Source organism: Pelmatolapia mariae, linkage group LG7 (assembly GCF_036321145.2).
Source record: "Pelmatolapia mariae isolate MD_Pm_ZW linkage group LG7, Pm_UMD_F_2, whole genome shotgun sequence".
NCBI classification, from domain to species: Eukaryota; Metazoa; Chordata; class Actinopteri; order Cichliformes; family Cichlidae; genus Pelmatolapia; species Pelmatolapia mariae.
This window is the reverse complement of record NC_086233.1, coordinates 58,372,988-58,398,300: the sequence shown is the minus strand read 5'-3', so window position 1 is coordinate 58,398,300 and position 25,313 is coordinate 58,372,988. Positions and strand designations below refer to the sequence as shown.

General features: G+C 37.8%; 2 protein-coding genes across 5 annotated transcripts in view; one reads left to right on the top strand and one right to left on the bottom strand.

The window, feature by feature from the left end:
• slc1a2b (solute carrier family 1 member 2b) overlaps positions 1-8,955 on the top strand; it is a 30,763-nt gene extending 21,808 nt beyond the window's left edge. For 2 of the 3 annotated variants that reach the window (XM_063479959.1, XM_063479958.1), the window contains exons 9-11: positions 2,011-2,145; positions 2,282-2,546; positions 5,032-8,955. In XM_063479959.1, the coding sequence (XP_063336029.1) occupies positions 2,011-2,145; positions 2,282-2,546; positions 5,032-5,103 (472 nt within the window). In that variant the 3' untranslated portion in view covers positions 5,104-8,955. The remainder of the gene's footprint in view (positions 1-2,010; positions 2,146-2,281; positions 2,547-5,031) is intronic. The other variant, XM_063479960.1, reaches the window with a different exon arrangement.
• Positions 8,956-11,382: 2,427 nt separating this feature from the next.
• On the bottom strand, positions 11,383-23,972 carry cd44b (CD44 molecule (IN blood group) b). Of its 2 annotated transcripts, none has more exons than XM_063481198.1 (8): positions 23,628-23,972; positions 16,948-17,113; positions 16,385-16,527; positions 16,184-16,243; positions 14,241-14,543; positions 13,454-13,528; positions 13,244-13,322; positions 11,383-13,113 (listed from the first exon to the last, which is right to left on the bottom strand). In XM_063481198.1, the coding sequence occupies exons 1-8, from the start codon at positions 23,698-23,700 to the stop codon at positions 12,921-12,923; spliced, it is 1,092 nt and encodes a 363-aa protein (XP_063337268.1). In that variant the 5' UTR covers positions 23,701-23,972; the 3' UTR covers positions 11,383-12,920. The 2 variants fall into 2 exon arrangements, with proteins under 2 accessions (XP_063337268.1, XP_063337269.1); XM_063481199.1 differs by having other exon boundaries at positions 14,283-14,543.
• Positions 23,973-25,313: the final 1,341 nt, after the last annotated feature.

The following is a 25,313-nucleotide window of genomic DNA, read 5'->3' as shown; positions in this document are numbered from 1 at the left end:
TCCCTTGTCTCATGTTAAGTAGGAAGCTAAGCAAGAATTACTAGTCACTCGCTGTTTTCATCGTAACAATCTTTCCAAAATACTCTTATACAGGGCCGTGCAGAGACGTTTACAGGGGCGGGTGCTCAAAGCTAAAAAGGGGCACATTGAACCAGGCTGAATAACAACAACACACATTCATCAAGAATCTAATATGGGATCGCATCATACTATATCACTGTTGTGAGGCAAAGCAAACGTAGCCTATATTTTACCTGATGGGTACAATGTTGCTGTTGAGGGGTTGCTGCTGCTCCTGCTGCTGATAGTGCTGGAGGGCAGGGCTGTGTTGATCTGAGACTGTAGACATTAAAAAGTCCATAGGAGAGATGGTAGCTGACTAAACAAGTGTCATGAGATAATAACAAAATGCAAAGATTGGTGACAGTGCTTGGAACCATAAGGCAACAAAAAACTGAGAAATAAACAAGGCTCTGCCTGTGACTCACTCTTTGCCTCTCTTCCTCCTTCTATTTCCTCATCTCATCTATCACTCTCCACTTGCTGTCCATCTGAGAACAAGGCACAACTTGCTATTGCAATAAACTATTATTTAATTATCCACACTTAACAACTCTTACACTTAATCTATAATAAAATGATGACAGAAAAATGTTATAGAAGCAAAACATTTCAGTTGTGCTTATTATTATTTTTATACTGGAATACCTCTCCAACAACTGGTACATGTGTTAATGTTACCTGTGCTCTTTGTAATCCAGCTGCTGAGGGATTCACTGCCTTTAGTAGCCTCACACAGCTCCTACTGTTTCCTCCTCATGTCCTTACCAGGCATGTCTGGACAATGTTATATCATGAGTAATAATTTAAAAAATCCATATACATAAAACACACACATGCATGCACACACAGTGACATTTTAGACCTTCTTCAGAATACTGTATATACTGTTGGCACAAGTTTCCATCATGGTGCTGATCCAGAATCCTTCCCTTATTATTTATTACTAGAGCTACAATAATAAAGCAATGAGGGAAAAAAAGTAATAAATATGAAATAATGTATTTATGATGATTCCATTCGTTTCACTATCCACTCTGTGCAGGCAGAAAGCTTATTACATTTTTAAACTGTAGAGATACAATAATTTTGCTGCTGTAAAATCAGCATTTTGTCTTATTTAAAATATAAATCTAATATAACCTGTTGTTTAATGTATGTTCTTTAAAATACAGCGTGTTTTTTAAATATTATAATTATAATAATCCATAATTATGTGGACGCATATTAGATCGTTTTAAGTGAAATATAATCCCTCCAGAAAGGCAGGAAAAGCCCTGTAACTTACTTTAAAACTAAATATGTTCCCTAAAACAGTGACAGAGCTACAGACCCATGACAGCCTTACCCAGTGAGCCAGCAGCTATGACCAGCACTACTTGTGCAGTTAATAAAAGGACAGGTAATGTTTGTCGCGCTGTTACACACACAGCAGATCCTTTTATTTAGCAAAACTGTGATTAATAGTTAAATATTATTGTTGAGGGGCACAGACAGGACTCCGCACGCACACACACATTAAAAAAAAAAATTAAAAATTAAAAAAAAATTGCCTCAACAAAAGGGCACTTTAGGCACCCATCAGGAAAGGGGCGGGTGCTCAAGCCCCTCCCCCCCCCCTCTGCACGTGCCTGCTCTTATAATCCAGTGATCTGCAGATAGATGACCTTGGCTCTGACATTTTTATTGGATGTAAATCCATGGACCTTCAAATTAAACATCCAATCTCTCTTTCATCTCTGTGAGCCTCTGTTCATAAAAATGAAGAACCTACTCTGGTGCGCCTCAGCCTAAGCACAGCAGAAATTGAGTGCCTCCTTTTAACTGTGAGATGCAGAGGATGTAATGTTCATTGGTGTTTGGAGAAGTGCATCAGGGTGTGAAGAATGAGGTTAGGCAAGTGGTTTTGGAGAATGTTATTGAGTGCCGCTTTCCCATATCTTCACCCAGTCTGACAGCCACCTTGGCCAGTGTCGGGGCCGCCAGTATTCCCAGTGCTGGCCTGGTGACTATGTTGCTGATCCTAACTGCTGTAGGCCTGCCAACCCAAGATATCAGTCTCCTGGTTGCTGTCGACTGGCTGCTGTGAGTTTGATAAAAGAAAAAATTATATTGTGGTTACATTGTACAAGGTAATTTTGCCTTTGCTTTTGTATTAGGCTTTTGCAAACCCTTTACTAGCATGCAAAGCCATCTTTCATGCTGATTTGTGTCTCATCAGTGATCGATTCAGGACCTCAGTGAACGTGGTGGGTGACTCCTACGGTGCAGGCATCGTGTACCACATGTCGAAGGCAGAGCTGGATGAGCTGGATGCACACATGGCAAAGTCGGATGACATTGAAATGATGACAAAGACCCAGTCTTATTACGATGACATGAAGAACCACCACGAAAATAATTCCAACCAGTGCGTCTTAACCGCTACCGATACCACAACTGCTAGCGCCACTGCTAACAATTCTGTTGTAGTAGATGAATGCAAGGTACATTTAATGCTTACAAACATAGAGACCTGTATATAACCCTCTCACGTGTTGCATGCTCACCCTGCACCTTGCTTGAATCTGTTTGAGTTTTAAGCATTGCATCTTTGTTTACATCATTGTAAACTGTAAACCGCTGTTATTTTATTTCAGAAGTGAAGCAATGGAACAATAGTTGGATGTATGCATGTGTTCATTTCTCTGGAATAGCAGCTTTGCTGTTGAAAAACAACAACAAAAAATTATAGTTTATGTCAAAATATTATTCAGCATCAGTACATATGAATAAAGGATCAAATTTCTCTCCCTGAACAGTTAGCCTAATCTGAATACTGGAGCCAATTGGGGGTCGGCTCCAGTTCAAAAGGCAGAGCAAGATAATCCTCATTATGACACTGAGGAATTATTTACCAGCCACCTTTATCAAAACTTCAGAATACATGTATTAATAAACACTTTAAAGAAATGTCTTTTGACATAATTTTAAATATTGTTATGTTCAAATTATTGTCCAGTGTGGCGTATTCTGCATTTTCTTAGAATACAGCAGATTTTAACTGTTAAATGGGAACATTTCCAAAGATTTCCCATTTTCTGTAGGATTTTATGATACAGAAAGGGAAGTGCTAGAGCTAATTAGCAGTTCATATATTCCCTACACACCAACTACGAAACTGTCAGTGAGTCATTCCCTACAAGGGTTTTTTTTTTTTTTTGCATTTTGACACCATCTATTTCTGTCCAGTGTGAGAAATATGCTGTGAAATCTAGAGGGGAGAAGGAGCTCCGGAAATGTAAAACATTTTAAATCCAATATCTGAATGTATTCCAGTCTTTTAGAATATTATATGTAAGTTCATAATGCTTGTTCTCTGACACACACAGACGGGCGGCAAAGGTCTACTGATGAGCCTATTCATTTATTAAAGGATGAAGGGCGTTACCTAGCAACGCTGGTAATCTTTCGCACAAGCAATCTGCCCATGGCAAAAAGTTATATCCTCCTTTCTCAGACTTGCTTTATTAATGGACACTTACATATGAATGTTACACAAAACCTTGCTACTTCCAGTACCTTCCACACCACTTTTCCCTGTTTTCTGTTCTGCTTCGCCTCACTTACATTTCTAACCCATTTCAAGTGCAATGAAACGCCGTAGATGCTTGCAGAATAGCTAAAACGTAACTATGCATTCATTTGGTAGTGTTCTTTCCTTTTTTGTGTTATTTGTATATTTTGAATTTAAAATGTATTCATTTGTCTTTTTTTTTACTGCCTCTTAAGTTGGTATTCATCATAAATTTGTGGTCCATTCCCAGGTCATTAAAAGAAACTGTCTAACTCATGTTAGGACTACCACGAGCATGCATGAACATCAGTGGTTTTCCTGCAGTTCCAGTGTTCCCTATTGCAAAATAGCAATTCTGTCTATGTAGGTTTCAAGTGCTAAAGAGGGCTGTAGTCAACCAAAGAAAATCTCCATTAACTGAAATTGGTTCTACCCTAAAACCTATTCATTGGTCTTGGGGAGAATAATCTTTTTTTAGATGAACTTAATCAGCTCCACTGTACTGAGTGCATTTTGCCTTATTAGCCAAAATTATTTATAGATAAATAAAAATGTTATTAAACAAAACCTCGTTTAAATTATTTCAAACTCTTCATTTTGTACTAAAATAAAAACAACAGATTTGCAGCCAACCAGCATATACCAGTGTGCATCCACATGATTTCAAACCATATTAACTGGTGATCCCAGGACAAAAATGCAAACAAGCAACATGCTCTGACCAATAAGTTTGACACCTCTCCAACTGTAATATAATTCTTCTGTATTGATGAAAGTGAAAAATTCATATTTGCTTTGGTCTTGGTGAATATGGTCTTGCTTTGTTGGTCTTACTGCAACTGGCAGATGCTGGTCCCAAACCTTTTGCTTTAATACACATAACAGTTACAGTTTCTAACATGCACATACTTATAGTCTCAAGCATTTAACATGAAAGATGTGTGAAAAATTTAGCCTTAATAAAAAATGTAGCCACACTGCCGACTTTTTTGACAGGTATTACAGAGCTAATGCTGAGCAAATGTTAAAAAGCTACTCTTTTCAAAGTCTCTATCCAAAGTGATCCTAACTGGAAGTTTTTGCTCCAACCATTAAAAATGAGGGAACAGTACTGGAACGACATTCTCCTTATGAAAGTAACATCAATTAGAAAACTAGTAATTATTTGGTCAGTTAACTAGTTGTTCTGGAGACTACAGCCCTACAAAGCTCTATAGCTAAAAGTAGTCAAATTTAAATAAGAATGTTGTATACAATATTTTAGATTATAGACATCATATAGCAATGTAGACTGAAAAAGTAGTCGATCTGATGCGTTATAGGCTTTAAGAATGTGGTGTTATTCTAAGGTCTTTTGACCAGAGTTTTCTTTTTTCTTGGATCCACTGTTTAGATCTTCTGCTAACTTCTTACAGGTAACCTCAGCCACTAATGGCTCTGCTGCGGAGTGCACGCTTGTTGAGGAGGAACCATGGAAACATGAATAATGGCAGCACAGAGATCCCCTGCTTCTGGGCTCCACAAGCTTTCCTGTCTGGTGATATACGAGAATGAATGAAAAATCACATGAACAGAACTACTAATTGTTCTTTTTTATGTAGCTTACTTTTCTTTTCTTTTCTTTTTTTTTTAAATTAGTTCCTATAAAATTTTAACTGTCTATCTGACTGATATATATGATACTAATTCACTTAATTGTGAAATGATAACATAGGCATACCTCACATGTTAGAGCGCAGTTACGTCCTGTATAGCAGATACTTGCACAACATACTTCAAGGCTTGGAGGGCGAAGGAAGGGAGAAAAACAAAGGTTAGATAAGCTATTCTTAGCAATACATCCTGGTCTCCTATTTGTATGAGGAGTGAAGAAGCAGAGATGCACTGAGTATCTTACAAGTTTCTTAAAGGTGACACGTTATTATAGTGTCAAAGACAAGTGGGAGTTGGAGCATTATTCACGACAGCCAATGCAATTTGTAATGAAATCCCCTTCTTTCCATCCCTGTCAGTATTATCACAATGTGTGTACAAGGCCACTGCTTTTTGTTTTCATCCCAGCCTCTCATCTAAGAACAAAAGTGTCTCTAAAGTGCTTCTTACTGCAATTATAGTTACCCAATATTACTCAGTATCCCTGTGGACCAGAAAACTGATAAAGGGGTCAGGGAGAACAATAGTGAACAGGAAAAACATGCTGAGCCTCAAAGCACCCAATGGTTTTATTTTATTTTATTTTATTTTATTTTGTCTACTGTGTAGAAAAGGGATCTTTTTCTTTGTGTCACCCATTGGGTGATATTTAAAGCTAATTTGTGTGTGTGATAGAGAGAGAGAGTGCTAAGGTCAAAACATGACCAAGTCAATTAAAGGGACCAAACAGGCAGAAAATCAATCAGCTCACAGAGGCCTTTGAACTGTCACCATGACATCCATTTTCTTAAACTATCCATTTATAGCACAACAAGAGATAAAACCTTAAAATCTAAAGCGTTGCCCTAAAATTAAAATGTATAGAGTATCGGTTTTCACCAGAAACAGTAATTTTTTAATACCAATGAAAAAGACATTTCAATCAGTTTAAAAATAAATGTAAATCTAAATGGCATACCTACTTAAAATATTGAATAAAATATATTGAAAATAATTTTTTTTTTTTTTTAAAAAAAGCACAAATCAGGCCAGAATGTGAGTGCAGACAATAATCTTTCCAACTTAAAAAAGAAACTACTTTAAAAATAAGTGAGATCAAAAGATATCCAGGCTTGTCATGTTTACTCTAACAGGGAAACATAGTTTAATCCTAAAATGTTTACTTGTTTGTAAGACCAGTGTTTCCTCGAGAATGGCCTCTTAAGAGCACAACTTTAAAAGCTTTGTCTATGAAAAATGACAGCAAAAGTCTTTGTCGAAAGAAAGTTATTCTATAATATATGACAATACAGTGAGCACACGTTTATTATTTCAAACTACATTCCAGTGGCCGAGTGAGCCTGTGAACCAGTGTACTAGAAAGCACAGACATAGTTATTATTAAACACTGGCAGAGCACAAAAGGTGAACAGCTAGAAACGTTTATAAAAAGAAATTGAGAAGGAAGTAGAGCAGCACTCAGCTGTCAGATGGATTCTTGGCTTACACAAACAGAGACAGATCCTCTCTGGGAACACCTGCCAGCTTCTTGTTTTAGCCAGATCTAAAAAGGTAAACAATATATTTTTGCCACCAGAGCTCAAGACTGTTTCTACAAACCCTAAATGCTGCAGCTGTTTATCCATAAAGTGGGAAGGTAGTTGATGAAACCAGAATATGAGAACGGACATGCACAGTTATATGCCAGGATGTTCCAGTTATCAGGTAATACACATATAATCATCTCATAGAACTAAATGATTAAAAACAATATATGGCAAATACACAAACAAAGCAGGAATGCTGTCTGTTATCGTTTTTTGGGTGCATGTGTGAGGGAGGTGAAACTGATGTCAATGTGAATTTGATTTCTTTGTCAGCACTGTATTCTTCTCTCCTCTCTTGTTTCTTTTCATCCGTGCTGAATGACCTTGCATTGAAGGTGTTCAATTCAAACAAATGCCAATTAAAGTAACAGTAGGAAACTTAACACAACATCTAGTGCAGCGCTCTGTCATTTGTCTATTTTTATACATCACGATGAGCGTGCAGCGTTCTGCTCAACATACTGCATAGACTGATGTATGTACGCACCATCTTCACACTTTTCTCCAAATGCACACGTAACAAAAATGCAAAAATAAGTAAACAAACAAACACATGGAAGGTCAGTACATTTGTAATTGTTATGAGTGAGTACAGCACTGACACTCTAACCTCTTGTGATCTTCTCGACACACACGCACAAACACACATATATATCTTTATATACATATACAGTGAGTAGCCGACAGTGTCACCGATGGGGATTGTGTGTTGGACCAATATTATGTTCAAACTCACGGTTTTAGAAGCATGAATTAAAATAATATGATAATTATGTTTTGCACCACTATCTTAAAAGCATGATATTTTGAAGTGCCTCCTTGCACTTTGTGTACATATTGTAGGTAACAGATGCTTTTTGTTTGTTTGGGTTTTTTTTTTTCCAGGGGATGTGGGGGTATCAAAATGGTACGTAGAAATATAGTTTCATTGCTGTGACATTTATAAATGTAATCCTCTAGAGAAAAAAAAATCATCCATGTCACGAGTAAAATTAGATTAGACAAAATGTATAGAGAGGAAAATATGTCATAAATTGCTTGTTCTTTTTTATTCTCTAATACCTGTTAACTAGCTGTTTTAATTAACTGTCACATTCCAGCATATAAATATCTTTTTTTTTAATCTAATGTAAGTGTTTTGAATGTTTCCTCCATGAAGATATAAGCAGTGTGAATTCATTTTCATTGTATATACATAAATATATAATTGTTCTGTTCAGTGACAATGCAGAATTCTCTGGAAATTATAGTAATCCTGCAAAAAAAAAAAAAAAATTCTATTTGCATGAAGAAGAGAAAGAAAAAGACTGAGAAAGAGTGAGATGAGATAAAAATAGGCATGAGGAAGTTTCTGGTTTGATGAGGGGGTCAACACGAGTTATTTGGGTGGGAAATTATTATTATAAAGGTTAGTGATAAGACACAAAAACAGGGGAAAAGGTCAGATTTGCTCTGAGTGTAGGATAGTAATGAATCAAACATAGCCTAAGAGTTGATATAAGAGAAAGCTCAAACTTCAATTGTATTCAAATGCCTGTTACAGGATACAGCAACATTCCTCAGGTGACTCATCTAAACACATTTTGTCTTTACAAAGGAAAAAAAACTGGTTTAGTCTCAGACATGTTTGTTTACCTGGTGCATTTGAAGACATGGACATCTATATCATTTAGATTCCATGTTGGCATTTCCATAAATCACATCTTCACACATTTGAACTCTGTCATGTCATCAGTCTAGGATGTTTTTAGGAATACTACTTAGTAAGCTGCCTTCACTTGACTTGCCTTTTTACTTTCTGCACAGAAATGATATGCACGCACAAACACCTGGAATCGCTTACCTAAATGGTACTGACTACATGGAAAATAATTGGCACAGCAAAGAGCCAGCATATCTTGAAGCCTGTGCTTTTCTCCTGAAATGTGTCTTTTTGAAGAAACTCATACACTGAGCTGATGACCTGTTACACTCCTGCCTACAATGTGCTTTGCAGATTTTACTTTTCTAGGCCTTCCCTCTTTGTAAAGCTGTTGTTATCTTGATGTAAAGGCAGAGGTTATGTGTGGGTGAAATTCACTGTTGAGAAAAAAAAAAGAATACTTTTCTCAGTTTATGGTATACATAAAAATCTGTTTCTACATATCAATAAGTGTTGTACCTTTGGTGTACATATACAAATATAACTAATAAATGTTGATTGATAACTAAATTGCAGCTGTTTTGAGACTTTCTTCCTTTCTTTGTTTTACAACAATTTTTGCACAAAAACAAATAAATGTATGTTATTTTGTGTTTAGTTTTTATTAACTAGTTGTTTTAGTGTAGTATTACTGTATAAACATTTCCAAAGAGTGCTGAAACACAAGTAGATTTTATCTTTTATTATTTTTGATTAAGAAGGCAAGGGAGAAAATAGACAGTGAAGTATTTACTGCTTGTTTTAAGCTACTCTATCCCATTTTGCTATTAATATTAATCTTATTAATCTTCAGATTAAGGCAACAAATGCTACACATTTTTTTAGGTGGTGAACTTGCTAAAGAAAAAAAAGGAACGGATTTGTTGAACCCATTATGCATTGTGAACAAACTCCAAAGCGTCATTGCTTCTAAGCCTATGTGGGAATCCATCAGATAGCCTCCTGAATTAGCCTCTGGGCAACTGGTGATTTTGTCGGGCTTCCAGTATAACTAGCTGATGTCTGGAGCCAAGATTTCAATTTATGCCAGTTTCTGTCTTCCAGCTGAATACAGATAAATGTGATAAAAGCTAATGAAAAGCTAAATCATTGGCAGAAGATTATTGGTGGTAGTCCCACATCCCAATAGTCTTTATAGACCGTAGACCCAATAGTCCCATATTGGGTTTTACATAGAGAAATGTTGTATGTTCCTTTTGTAGAGGTAGTGACTCAAGTCTATATAAGTAAGTCATTACTTTTGAAAATTGGCCATTAAATAGAGTGACAGTAGATTTCTGCGGCTTTTTTGTTGTTGTTGTTGAAATATAGAGCATTAAACACATAAAATATGACATTTGTGTTGCAGAATGTCGCACAGTTTCTCTTTCTGTTCTTAAATATTGGGTGAATTAAAAAAACTGAGAATGCACCTGATTAAGGCTAGAAATGGTTTACTACAAATAAACATAGACTGTATATAAAAGATGAACACTTTTTGTGAATGAGTCTTTCCCCTCTTTTCAATGTTTTTTCTTTTTGCATATTCGTCACATTTACATGATTCAGATCATCAAACAAATTTTGATATTAGATAAGATATAAGATAACCCAAGTAACTATAAAATGCCATTTATAAATTATAATTTCATGTCTTCAGGAGGAAAAACTATCCTACCTGGCCCTATGCTTAATCAATAATTGCCCCATAACCTAATAACTCGTGCCACCAACAAGAAACTCCAATCAAGTATTTGTGATAACTAGCAAACTTTTCACATTTTCGCCTTTGAACTCTCCCATGGATGCCATTTTTCCACTGTCTTTCTTAAGGTTGACTCATGAATGCTGACCTTAACTGAGACAAGTAAGTTCTTTAGATGTTGTTCTGGATTCTTTTGTGACCTTCAGGATGAGTTGTCTGTCTTGGAGGAATTCTGGTAGGCTGGCCACTCCTGGGAAGGTTCACTAAAGTTTTCTCCATTTATGAAGAATGCCTCTAACCAGGGTTCCCTGGAATCCCAGAGCCTTAGAAATTGCTTTGTAACACATTCCAGACTGCTAGATGGGTTATTCCATCTCAATTAGCAAATTTTTAGAACATTTTCTGCTCGACCTTCTCCATTTTGCATAAAAATCATAAAACAAGTTGCTGTGCTGTAAATAAAATATGAAAAAAGTAATCAAGTTGTTCTGTCTAGTATTTGAATATAGACTAATAAAAGGATATTACATGTACAGGTAGGTTTGAATAGTATATTTTTTTACCCCTTAAAAAAGAAATCATTGTTTAAAAACGACATTTAATATTTACTCAGGCTATTTTTGTCTGTTATTAACATTTGCTTTATGATCTAAAACTTGCAAGTGTAACAAATATGCAAAAAAAGAAAAAAAAATGAAATCAGGATGGGGCAAATACTTTATACAACACTGTAAATAGATGAACCACCCCTTAATAACTATTAAAACTAATTCTGATTCAAGGGCTTCTCCATCAGTGTCAGTGAATTAGACAGTGTACTGTGCAATAAATGCATGGAAAAAAAACCAGTAATACTTCTCTGTTGTCATTGTGACTACACTGCTTGCATTTTAATCCAGGAAAGAAGCCTTCTCTGCCTTTCAAAATGGCCGTCTTTTTCTCTTTCTGACTTCTGTGTAAACATGTTCTCTCGTCACAGTCCTGGTACCATGGAAACTTCTCTTCCTGTTATGCAGCGCAGTGTAACCACTTGCATTTCCTTTCTGGCTACACCGATCGATTGCTCCCTTTGTCACTACACAAAAAGCAACAGTAATTACGGAGGGAACACCCCATTCCAGCAAATCTGTTTATGTACACATTTATTTAATTCAAGACTTTACAAATTATTTCAATGACATGCGTTATTCTGTCATAAAGCTGGCTACTCTAATACATTTGCTACATCTCTTCAAAGCAAATCATTTTAGAGAAAAAAGGAGGAATTCACAAACCTAAATCTGTTTGCAATTCATAAAAAGGTTGGCGGACAGGAATTGATCTCGATAGGAAACAATGTATATTTTAGCTTTGAGAAGGTCAGTAGAAAAGAATGCAGCATTTGGTTTACATGTAGAGCAACTGGCACATCAGGCTTGAGCAAAGCACATAAGTGTCATCATTACAAACCCCTCTCTTGGGAACACATAGACAGTATTGTTGCAGTCTTTTTCTCTTGAAACAACCTTTCACATACAGTACAAGCATATGTTATTATGTGCAATTTGGTTCAGTATCCAAAGACAGGCACCTGTCACTCGTGTGGCAAATTTGGCATTGGAAATGGTTAATGTGGTATATGGTTAAAGTCAAATTGTTTCTTTTGTGCTGTCCTTTAGCCCCAATGAATGTACACACTGTGTATATAGTATGGTTACATCTTTACTATGATTCTTCTTATCCTCAGGATAACATCAAGGTATCCTCATATTTGCAACTCAGTATAAATGTACATTATTTTAACTGACTTCGGTGATACATAAATTTTGGATGCCTTAAATTAACTTTGACTATTGCAAAATCACAATTGTTTCATAATTGCATCCTCAGTGTTTCTCTGAGATACAGCTTCTAATTAAATGACCCTCGGAAACCTCCTTAAAACAGGTACTAAACCCTTACTATAAACAAAAAAAACAAAATAAACAAAAAGACACATGGAGCTATTGCTAAGTCATTTTCAATATACATACTTTATATACAGAGATCAAGAAAAAGCTGCATAAATTAAGGTAGTGACATCCCCAGTTTTCTTGAACATGGAAAAGAACATTTCAGTTCTCAGGAAATGTTTGAAATATACACAAGCCATTAACAATAGCGAAGAAAATAAATTAAATACTTGGGGGGCTGGTGGCCTAACATTATTGATGTAAGTTAAAGAAGATAAATCACTTCTCATTGCTGATTTCATCTTTTCCATTTATCCTGAATTGCAAATTTTGGGATCCACCTTATCTAAAAGAGGTGAACATTATCTAAATTTGCTGTCACTCCTCATGCCCCCTATAAACACTTGCGCCTATGGCTTTATCATCAATAAAGCATACAAATGTACAAACGCGAAAACTAACAAAAAATACATTTACAACCCCTGAGCAACATTCAGTCTGTGCTACCAGACAAAATGTTGCCCGTAAAAGACTTGGTCCTACCTAGAAGCAGCTGCTTCAGACCCACTAGAGTACTGAAGCCAAGCCTCAGCTAGACAGTCTCTGTAACACCCTTCAGTGCTTGCCACCAAAAGCAATTTTATCCCCTAGAAACTGGAGCCCCTGCCCCCACCCATCTACTGTCTCGATCATCTCCTCACTTTGACACTCCTCCTCTAACTGACTATCGTCTGCACGCGCTCATCCCTCATGCCAGCTGCTCTTTATCTGTCGACTCTCCCAGAGTGATGACAGTGAACTCCTCTGTGTTGCCGTTCTCTTGGACCTTCTCCTTGCTCATGAGGGTCACCATTTCCTGGTTCTGGGAGCCAGATGCCGCTGCTCCATTGCCTTCACCTGTGTCTTTTGTGATCATCAGGGTTTGCGTCTTGCCGCACAAGCTGCCAAAGCACATTTAGATACATATATAATTAATGTCAGTTTTTGCAATGCCTCACTGTGTAGTATATAGAGGGGTGTTTTACTAGGTGTTAATTGTCAGTCCTATTATGATGGTAATCCAAGTCATACCTTTTTCTCTTGGCGACAGCTGCACATAGAAGAATAATAATAATGACTGCCACAATCACTAGAATAATAACAATCCAATCTAGAAGGAGACATAAAAGTTAGGATTAAAAGGGGTAAAAATCACTGTCAGTCCAGAGTGTAAATAGGATTGCACAGTATTACATAGCTGCAATGACTCTTTATATGGTATATGTGAAATAATTTGCTTACTTGAGTCACTGTTGCTCGGTGACTTAGGCTTTTCAGTAGAAACTGCCATGCGACCTTTGCCATCTTTTGGGGGCACTGATTTCAACAAAACAAGAGATATTCAGTTTAGATCATCCTAGATATAAGCCATTTATTGGCATATAGATGTCTCAAAAATAAATATGTCTTAAATATTACCATTCCCATTTAATTTCCTTTTCTCTGTGAGTGGACCAGACTGGTGTGCATTACTAGATACTACAAACTGCAAAAATATCAGTAAAGCTGTTTCCCCCTCTGCATTATCTCTCCCAAAGTGTCACTTATAGTACTGTTATTAGGCCTTTAATTAAACTTATTTGAGTTAAGGTGTCAGTGCCTTCAGCAAATAAAATTGTACAACTCAAACTAACACAAGGGGGCGTCCTAAGTTCTAAAACTTACTTTAGCCATCCCCAGACCTGTTGCATGAGATGTCATTATGGTACATTATGACAGCATTTTTCTATGTTAAGTTATAAAATTATAAACAATTTGACATTATTGAAATTAAACATTATCATTTTTCATTATTCTATCTTTGGAATATACAAAAATAGAAGAATGTAGGGCAAATAACACATGACCTGAGTTCAATACAGTCTCTAGGAGAAATAGGCCTTGTATACTATGGCAAAGCATTATACTGTCATTATATTTTATCAGTATAGATTATCAAAATCATGAAGAATACATCTCAATCCTGAACTGAACTGTATTCATATACAAAACTCTTTGTTCTGAGTTTTGTGCTGTATGTTTTTCTTACATTTTGTTGTGGAAAAATATTCGTCATGACTCTTTGTCTCACCCCCAAGAGGAGTTTGCATTTCCTTAGTTGTTGAAACTGTTGTATAGGGTTCCAACTCATTCGACATCCCCCCTGATCCATTGTCGATTTCTGCAGGACTGGAAGTGGACTGGACTGGAAATTTACTCATACTGATGGTCTCAATCTCTTCAGTAGTCTCTGCACCAGGACCGTCAGAGAAATTCTCTGTAGTATTAAAAGTTGGCAGAGTTGGGTTTGTCTCATCATCAAGAGCTTGAGGTGTAGTTGTCTTTGTTTTAACTTTGGTTGATGTTGGGTTTTCAGGATGCAGGGAGGAATCAGAAAAGAAAGAGTCATGCATGGTTATAACGGTTATAACGAAACATAATCTTTTACATTTTTTCTTCTGGGATCACTTTGATAATATTGAGTATTAATGGACATCAAAAGTAACTTAAAGTGACTTAGCAAGAAGCAAGCAGAAGATTCGTTTTGTTTAGAGGATTTCAATTTTCTTTGCTTACAGTTTTTCAAATAAATATGCAATGCTACAAAATGATCTTTCATGTTAATGATATCCCACATTCACACATGTATCCTGCCTCTCATTCTATAGAAGCTGGGATGGTCTCAAACTCCCCAGTGCCTTTAACTGGATAAGTGGAAAAATTGGTGAATGATTGGATGCTAATGATATATGCCAAAATGTATTGTGACAATTAAAGGCATTCTATTCTATTGTTCTGTTTCATTACATCCCAAAAGTGCTCTATTGGACTGAGATCCGGTGACTGGTGACCTCGTTGCCATGCTTAGGAACCAGATTTAGATGATTTATGACATGCTACGTTATCCTGCTGGAAACAGGCATCAGAAGATCGGTATACTGTGGTCATAAAAGAATGGACATGGGCAGCAAAAACACTCAGGTAGCCTGTGGTGTTTAAATAATACTCAGTTGGTACCAAGGGACCCAGAGTGCCAAGAAAATATCAGGGGTGGAACGTGAGGTGTTCTTCTGCTTCTGTAGCCCATCTGTTTCCAGGTTTGATGTGTTGTGCATTCCTTGGTTTTTATGTTGCTTTCCTACCAGCTCAAAGCAGTTGTTCTCATCTGACCTCTGACACCAACTAGACATTTCTGCCCAGGGAAACTGCTGCTCACTGGATATTTCATCTTTTTCAGATCATTCTCTGTAAACCCTAGAAATAGTTGTGTGGGGAAAATCCCAGAAAACCAGCTTGTCTGATACCAGCAACCATTCCACCTTCATTCAATTTGAACTTCTGCAGGTCATCTTGACAATTTCTACCTGTCTAAATCCACTGAGTTGCTGCCATGTGATTACTGATATGGGCAGCCAGGTGAACAGTTGTACCTAATTAAATGGTTGGTGAGTTCATCGTACAGTCCAGATACAGATTATCATACAAGGCAGTAATGATTTAGCCATCACCATTCTATAGCATTACTAATATGACTTTGGTCATTATACACTATATTGCCTTAAGTATTAACTTGTCTACATACATGTGAACTTGAGTGACATCCCACCCTTATTCCATAGGTGTGCTTTAAATCTCAGTGCTCTTCTGTCATTCTGCCTTTCAGACTTTGATTCATGCAACCCGCCTCCTCCCAATCTCCTCCTCACCCTGGTCACTCAGAACCACACCTCACCACCTCATTTTCATCTTCATCACCACCAGCTTCTACACTCTGAGGGTTCCTCTCCTAATTCCTTTCACCAATGGGATTCTGTTCTGCTGTGATGGATCATCGGAGGCTAATCACCAAATTTCTTAATTAAATTCTGTATCATAAAAAATGTTCACGTTCACTTTTTGCAAATAACCTCTCCTTATGAAGAGGTCAAGCATTCCCTATGAATGCTTGATGTATTAAAGCAAGGAGAGAGGGAATGGGTTTACTTTGCTTACCTGGTGGATTTTTGGGTTTTCTCAAATCAAATGCTTTGGTGCAGTTCTTCTCTGGTCCAACTGACACAAAAGGAAGCAGGAAGAAGACATCACCAAAAAGCCAAGTTCAATTAAATCTAGACTGCAAATTTACAAGACAATTTGTATGCTATCGTTTGACTGCAGCTGGGTAACAGCTTAATTCATTTTGGTTAAAGTTACCATTTTCATCAAAGCAGTAGACATCATATTTCTCATCAGGCTGTACTTTTGAATTAATAATTAAACCAATCATGTTCTTTGAACAATTTTCGTGGCGCTTGTGTCTGAGGATGGCGATGCTCATATTGCTCATCCAGCCGTTCCTAAACAGATACAATAATATTGTTAGTAATATTCTTATATTAAAATGATTGTACATTTGTTAATGGTGGATGCAAACTATCAAATTAAATCATGCTTAAACACATCCCACAACTAATAGAATTGATGGGAAGGTGGTTTCCTCAACTGGAGGGTTAATGATGGTCAATGGTGGTAATTTTTATTTGTGCACATTTTAGCTAAAGGGACACACACAAAAAAAAAAACACACAAGAGGACCCAAAAGCATCACATGATTTAAATTAGGGTCTATATTGCAAAATCAAAACCAAAAATGAAAAAAAAAAAAATCTCCAAAAAGGTGGGATCCGAGAAAGAAGAAACTAAATTTCAGTTACAAGAATTTAGCTTGTAACTGTGAATACAAATACACATTTTTAGAAAAATGCTCGTTGATGCACCTGCAGGTTTGCATAGATGCATTATAGGCCTCCTGGACTTGTTCTAGGGTTGCAATGGTGCTCTTCTGTTCCTCACACACTTTTTCAGCCATGTCAAAGTCCAAAGAGTGACGTTCATTTCCTTCAGCCCGGAAAACTCCAGCAAAACTGCAGGTTCGGACAGTCACTACAGGGAGAAACAGAAAAAAAATTTGAATCGGTTTTACTGGTTTGATCTCTATTCACTACATAGGCCACTTGCAGTAACACATAGAGAATACTTGTTATTTGGGTGAAGGGATTTGGAGAAAATTACAGCAAATCAAACAGAATCGCAATTAAACATGTAGTGATAATAATAATAAACTACTAAGACTAATAATACTTACACTACTGATAATAATGATAATATTTTTGTATACAAATGTATCATGACTAAGGTAGTACAAACAACCACAACTATAGATTTTAGCTTAAGAGCTCACACATCACAATGTATGCTTCCTACGCCTGGAAAGTACACAAAACAAAACAAAAACATCATTAAGTAACCGCTTCGTTAAAAGAACATTTTTTTGGCCTAAACATGCTTTATGTCTTTACAATGAATCCACAAAAAAGAAAGTGTCACAGAGTGCCATACACTATGTGTTCTGTGCCATGTGAGGTAATTTGTATAAGTTAGTCTTCAGCAAAATGAAGCAAACTTTGTGATGCTGACATGCAAACTAAGGTTAGCAAATGAGCAATGAGCTAACAGAAATTTGTGCACACATAGCTGTCATAGAGCCACAGGTGCACGGTGTACACACACACACACACACACACACACACACACACACACACACACACACACTGTAACCGTTGGTATTGGCAAGAAATCAATTTTAGAATTTAAGCACCTGGAGATTTTCATGCCATGAGCACGACTGAGAATGAGGGAGATATTTGCATACAAAAATTCCTGTGTAAGTTTTTGAAAGTTAGCCTGAAATTTTTTTTATGAGAAATTACAATCTCAACATCAAAATAATCATCAACACCATGAGAAACAAAAGCCTGAACAGCTGATTCAGACTAAAGAACAACAACAAAAAAAAGATAGGCAGATTTGTGCAGCAAGATTCACAAAATACAAATGCGGTATCTATTTAAATCCATGTTGTTCATGTACGGAAAAAAAAATCTTCTGTTTTTCTTCTGTTTGATGCTTGTTTAAATTTGTTGCCATAGTAACATGCATAATGCCTTAATCACACATCACACAGGAAAATGACGCACATGATTTACTATCTTAACTTCCTGCAGTCAAGTGTGAAAGTGTTAAACTGATCATACTGTTGCTCCTTGTTCCTTCCTTCAGAGCAAATGGGTCTCTTGGAGGAGAAATATGCAATAACCAAAGTTAGCTGATCAGAAACTTGTTGAAACTATTCCACAAAACTAAAAATGAGACCACACCTTCCTTGTTAGTTGCAGTAAAAAAGTAAAAAGGTAAAAACAGACAAACCAGAAAATCTTCTCTATAGTGAAAATCAGTAAAATACTCTGGATAGACTCTAAAACACTCTTTGGCAACACAAAATGCAACTTTAAAAAATGTCTTTGTACAGCAATACAATGCTCCTGCAATCAATACAACATGAAATAAACCAGATCACATTTTAGCTGTAGTACAGGGGTGTCCAACTCCAGGCCTCAAGGCTCAGTGTCCTGCAGGTTTTAGATCTCACCCTGGGTCAGTTCATCTGAATCAAATGATTAGTTCATTACCAGGCCTCTGGAGACCCTAAAGACATGTTGAAGAGTAATTTAGCCATTTAAATTACTGTGTTGGATCAAGGACGCATCTAAAACCTGCAGGACACCAGCCCTCGAGGCCTGGAGTTGAACACCCCTGCTGTACTATAAAAAAAATTAGTGAAGTTGTTTATTTAGAGGCAGTAAAAAATAATTGTAAGGATTTCTGAGACTTATATTGCAGTATATAAACAGAAAAAGACATACTACCAGGAAATATCTAAGGTACATGGATTCTTCAAAATGTATTAAAAAGTATCATGTGAAACCTCATCAACCATAGCTTTATCTTTCATAGTGACGTGAGTGCACAGATTAACAGTATCTCAGACATAATACTTGACGCAGTGCTTAATGTAACAGCTTACAGCAATAATCATAAATCAGACTCGTATTCTATTTTATGTTTTATCAGTGAAGCAAAATATGATGTTGTGCATCTGCAAATCATTTGGAGTAAACTGCCCATAAGTAGCCTAATGTCAACACGTTCAATGATTAGGGAGTATATCTGCAAACATTAACCAGCATTAAACTATAAAGTTGTATAACTCGTAAATCATTTTCATTAAAACACCTTGATTCTAAGCCACGCTTGATAAGAGAACCTGTTAATCATTCAATTTTTCATGTAACCGTACTGTAAAGTTACCAAAAAGAAAAATATTAATTTTGCTTTAGTGTAAACTTCCTTTTCTCCACTCCAAACATTGAGATACATATAAAATTGTTATTTTTAATTTGATAGCATGCTTATCTCCTTGAAATAAAGACAGGAGACTTATAAAATGCCAGATATGATTAAAAAATAGGTCCACCCACTTTCCACTGGCTGTTATGAGTAAACAGAGCACTAGCAACAGACGGAAGTTGAGCTCTCTGCTGTTATAAGCAGTTAGGCAAAAAAAAAAAAAAGCAATGCAACTTTTATTGCAGAACAATTTCTGATCTTTGCCCTCGCTAACTCCCTCGCCACCACCACTTTTTTATCTCTCACTTTCACACATATGCACACATACACCTGAAAGAACTTCAGAGTTTGCTGCCACACGGGACTTTATTTCTCGCAAAAACACACAACTGCCCTGCCCAGAGAGATCAAAGCGGGCATGGCTCTGTGCGATGAAAAAGAGGCTGACATGAATCTTAGAAGTAATCATTAGTATGCAGAGGGAACAGTCATGGGTGTCCCTATACAGCCCAGAAACCTGTTGTGCCAAGGCACTGACTCTCCCAAAGGCTCTATTGTCACCTAATGGAGTTGAAACCAAGGAGACTGTGAAGTCTGTAGATACAAAGCCTAAGAGAAAGAGAGCTTTAGCACAGCTTCTTGCCAAAACCTCCAGCTGCTGTAGAAGTAATTGACAAGCCTGACTCTCAACCCTCACTTTTTTTCCTGCTCTCTCTCATTTTGTCTTGTTTTCTTTCATTACTCTCTGCTTGTCTTTTCTAGGGCAGCAATAAAGTACAATTTGCCCCCTGCGCACAGGTGCGCAAACAGACAAGCGCATCACAGACACACATGCGCAGGAACAGTCACTGATAATTTCTTCTTGGTTTCACATGGCACGCCATGGAAAACAGGAACACACGCACACGGGTTGTGTTTATTTTTATTCTCTTATCCACATTTTCTGAGGTGCACTTTACTGAAAAGGGAAGCAGCAGAGTCGTGCAGTGGTTAGCGCTGGCACTTCACAACAAGAACACTGTGGTTAGCTGGGGGCTTTCTGTGTGGCGTTCACATGTCCAAATTTATGCACGACAGGTTGATTTGTGATTCTATATTGGCCGTAGTTTTCTTTTTCACTGAGAGGCCCGTGACACACTGGCGGTGTGTCCTGAGTTTACCTTTCCTCTCACTCTGTGACAGCTGAGATAGGCTCCAGCCTCCTGTGATCCTAAGTGAGATAAGTAATGAAACCTTGCACATAAAGTATGACACAACATTTCTAAAAATATTAATTTATACGTGGGAATTCAATGCTTGAACAGAAAATCAACTGCACGTGTCCCACGACCACATTAGCATCCATTTTATTCATCAGCTATTTGTGAGAGAGGGTCCTTCAGGTCATAGCTCCCACAATGCTCCAGTATCCTGCATTCTCACACTTGAGTAAAGTTGCTCTGTCAGCGTCTTCCCCTCCATTCGTCACAACAAAGGTCCAATGGGCCAGTGGGACAGGTGATACACAAGCTCTTATGAAAATATGCCTGTGTGCATGCACACACACACACAAGAACACAAAATGAAGGTCACAAGGACTGTTATTATCTGACTTTCACTCTAAACTGTCATTTCCTTTCCCACCTTCAGGCTTCCTGCACCACCTACCCAATTCATTTTCCTTTAAAAACAAAAATACCATATTTATCAGATTTATCAACTCTGTCAGATGTACTTTCACACCCTTTCACAGCCTTTTTCTAAACTTTAAATCTAAATAAAAAACAAATAAAGTTGAATAGAAAAGTTAAAAAAGTGGAAGTACCACACTATCTCTTGCAGAAGTCCTTTTGATTGGCTGACAGAGGGATAAACCATCAAACTGATACATTTACAAGAATCAATTTTAAACACATTTTCATGAATGCCCACATTTTTATTTTTTATTCAAGAGTTTTACTTGAGCTTTTTTCAAGAGCTTTCTGTTACTCATGAAAAAAAAAACCCTTTGTCTCACATTATGGGAAGTAAGTGGAAGTCACTTCTTAGCTTACATACTGTATGATGTAACAGGGAAATTCATTTAGCTTCCTCTAAAAGTCAAGAAAAAGCTCTAACTGTCATCAGGTATTCTTTGTGTTTTAATCAAAACAAATGTTAAAAAAATCTAAAAGAAAAACTTGCACAGTTTCCTGTTTCTCCATCTGTTTCCAGCCTTTATTCTAGAGTTAACATAACCAATGTTAGCCTAGCTTCACTCAGCAAACAAGAATCACATCAACCTTATTCCTAATTGTGCAAAGGCATAACTTACTTTATCTCTCAAAATCTCACATTCAAGTATTATTCACATTTCCATTTCCTGTGTGGTACAAGTTTCAGCTGAACCACAGATTAGCTGTGTACATAGAACGTTTTCTAAGAAAGCATGCTTGTAACAAAGACTTTGATGCATAAAAGAAAGACAAAGAGCAGAGGGCACATACTAATAGGAAGGTTGAAACATGTAAAACAAGAAAAAAAAGGTGAGCAACTCTAAAACTTATAACAAACTGTAATGATGCATGGACACGGAAACTCATTCATACCAGAGGTTATATTGGTGGAAGAGACATGTGTCTGGTGGTACTCAGAGCCTACAAATTACAAGCCCTCTTTGTGAGTGCCTGCACTGGAGCTTTGACCATCCTTCACCTCAAAACCTAACACGAGCACCACAGCAGGGGTTTCTAAACCAAAGAGGCAAATACTCAGCCACAACCCACTTTAGGCCAAGAGCATGTACATTATGGAGACTGCTCTTGCTCTTTAACAAAGGCTACAATGTTTCTCTACCTGAGTGCCTTATTGTTTCATTAGGATCAATTGTCGATCTTTACCTATTGATAGATATTTACGAATGATCACATATGAAAGATTTCACACACTCTCACCGCTGGATGAATTATTGAAAAGCAGCAATAGATTTGATTCAATCTAAACATGGGTCTTACTGCATCCCTGGCAAAAGGCCATGCAGTTATATATTAATTTAAACTGATCAAATAAATTACATGAACTGCTGGGTAAAAAATTAATATGACAGCCTTTAGGGCATTTGCAGCCATTACTATGGACTATTTATATGATATATTACTTATAAATCTTCACAGAACCATTTCCTGAAGCCACGCAATAACTATCTTTAAAACTATCTAGATATCTTGTGGATGTCTGGGGTGGTCACTGGTCCACAAGACCTGCTCTCATTTCTGTGCATGTGGCAAAAAAGATGTTGTCTGGATCAGGATGAGTAGTAACCACTGCAGGACACTTAAGTTTCCAGACACCAATTACTCTGACACTCAGACGCTGAGATACAGACGCAGACACACATGCACACAGCTCACAGCTACACAATCCACAACGAGTCTTGAGGGGCAAACACATGTTGAAGCACTATGGGGGAAAGTGGATCCACCCCCCTCCTCCTTCCTACATGCACTTGACTTCACATACATGAGCGGTTCAGGTAGGTAGTCTCATATTTGCCTTTAAATCCGGGTCAAATTCATGGCTTGGTGTTGATTGTTCTCTGGCGCAGTGCCAAAGGCAGTCTCTAAGAACAACCTCACCACCAGCTCCTGAGAGAATAAGCCAGACAAGCCCCAGACCTGTTTGATTCTGTACCAGCTTCACCTCCTGAGATATACCGCTCCAAGCAACAAATCCAATCAAAACCTTACACAGAAATAGCATGTGTGACAGAGACAAAGAAAAAAGAGACAGACAGAGAGACATTGCCAGGGTGATTACATCCTTTGTGTTAGAGGATGTAGCATTAAGCGTGGCAGCAAAGAAAAAAAAATCTCCTTCTGCTTCTACTTTAAAGCTTCTGAAAGCTAAACTGGTCATCCAAAACCCCGATAAGGTTCACTTGCCAGCGTGCAAACAGAGAGTGAGCAAGAGCGCCTATCTCCTTTGTGTCTATCAGGAGTCTCGGACTGCCAGACTGTCTGTGCTGGTGTTGCTCACACTCTCTCGCCGGCATCTACACATGCATTCTACAAGCAGCAGAGCAGAGTCTCTTTCTTTTAAGTGGTGTCTTTTTCCACAGAGTAATAACAGTGTCTGGTTAAAATCTTCTCAGAAACTCCTGCTGCCTGAGAGACCGGTACAATTTAGGCAAAATAAGAAAAAAAAATCCCCAAACAAAGAGAAATCCACTGGGAAAAAGGCACAATCTCCTCACCTTGAATTTCTGACCTGGAGGAGGCCAGTAATCCCAACATGACCCCCAAGATAAGCGTCCACATCCTGGGCATTGCGATTGCTGATGAGCTGGGTGAGCAGCAGTAAAGGTGTTTAACAGTTCGCCTGTGGTCCCGTCTTCTTTCAGCCAGGAGTGACGGTTGGTGTGTGTGTGTGTTTGTGTGTGTGGGTGTGTGTCAGAGTAAAAGAGAGCAAATGAGTAAGAGAACAGAAAAGAGAACAGAGAAGAAACCTGGTGCTGTGGAGGAGAGTTGCTGTGAGTGTCTGGTAGCTGGTGGAGCTGACTCAGATTGTACCCCAACTTTTCAATTCTCTGCCTGAGAGACCAGTGGCACACCACGTAGAAGAGTGATTCATTTGAGCACACACCCTTGTGCCTCTCCCACACTTGCCCCACCCCCCTGCTGCCCCACCTCACACAGACTCCCCCTCTCTTCCTCTCACTTGCTTCCCGTTTCTACAGTTTGCAATGAATAAGATGAACGTCATATCTTCTTCTGTCTGGCTGCTTATCCTCTCCCTGCTTCCCTACCGCTCCGCCGCCTCGTCTCCTAGCACCCCCCAACTTCCCCTTTTCGTGTTCTTGACAGTTTTAAAAGAGCCCATCTGTTTTCTCTTTAATCCTCACTCTATTGTCATCAGATTTTTTTGCTTCCTTTTTTGTCTTCTGCTCCTTTGCACTTTTTCTGTCTCTATGTCTATTTTTTTTTGCCTGCGTGACCAATTATAAGAGGTCAAATCCATTTCACAGACACACCTCATCATCAGCTTCAACTTCTTACTGCACCTTTATCTCTCTCTGTGTGTGTCTGACATCTGCCTTGAACACTGCAAAGATACAGATCCATCAAAGGAAATGTGTTTAAGACACAACTTTATTAAAAATCTGTGTACAGAAAGCACCTTGAAATTTTCACTTTTCATGCAATGGTGCCTGTTAACGCGGAACAATGTGCGGTGCTATCTCAACAACTAGAGGTTTCACTACCATCATGAGAAACCTGTCTCAATTCTATCTTTAGGTTTAACATTTTACTTCATCAGGATGATGGATAAAGCCATCTCAGGTTACCGGAATCTCCCCAGTGACACATCTTGTGATTTTGTATGTGATTGCGCAATATCTCAAGTAAACAGTGCGGTGAGAAAGCACAAGTGACTGTCTGTGTTCCCAGGAGTTCCATATCAACCATAAAGTATGTCTAAAGGCTCAGCATGGCCAGTAACTCTGTAGTCATGGGAACAGAATTCAAATAATAAGTGACCTGGCCCTTCAGTTGAACACCGTTATTAGTGCATTATTTTATTACTTTAGCTTTTATATCTTACATCTCAGCATTTTCCCACTCATTTAAATCACAATTTGGCTCACAGTTGACTTGCAGACTCTTTTACATATGCTTTTCAATGTGAAACTCCTTACATGCTTTAGCGGTCCAACACAGGAAGTGTAAGGTTACCATTGTACCAAGGTTAAGTGTCAACAGCTCTAGTAAGGGTGCAAGTGAGGCAACAGTTGGCACAGCAGCACGGTGTACTGAGTAAAATGCTCACCAATCATTCCAACATGCCTGAAATAAAACTCTACATCTTAACCAGCTCATTATTCGTACCGTCGTTGTACAAAACACACAGTCCATTGTAGGCGCCTGTGAGTTATTCTTGC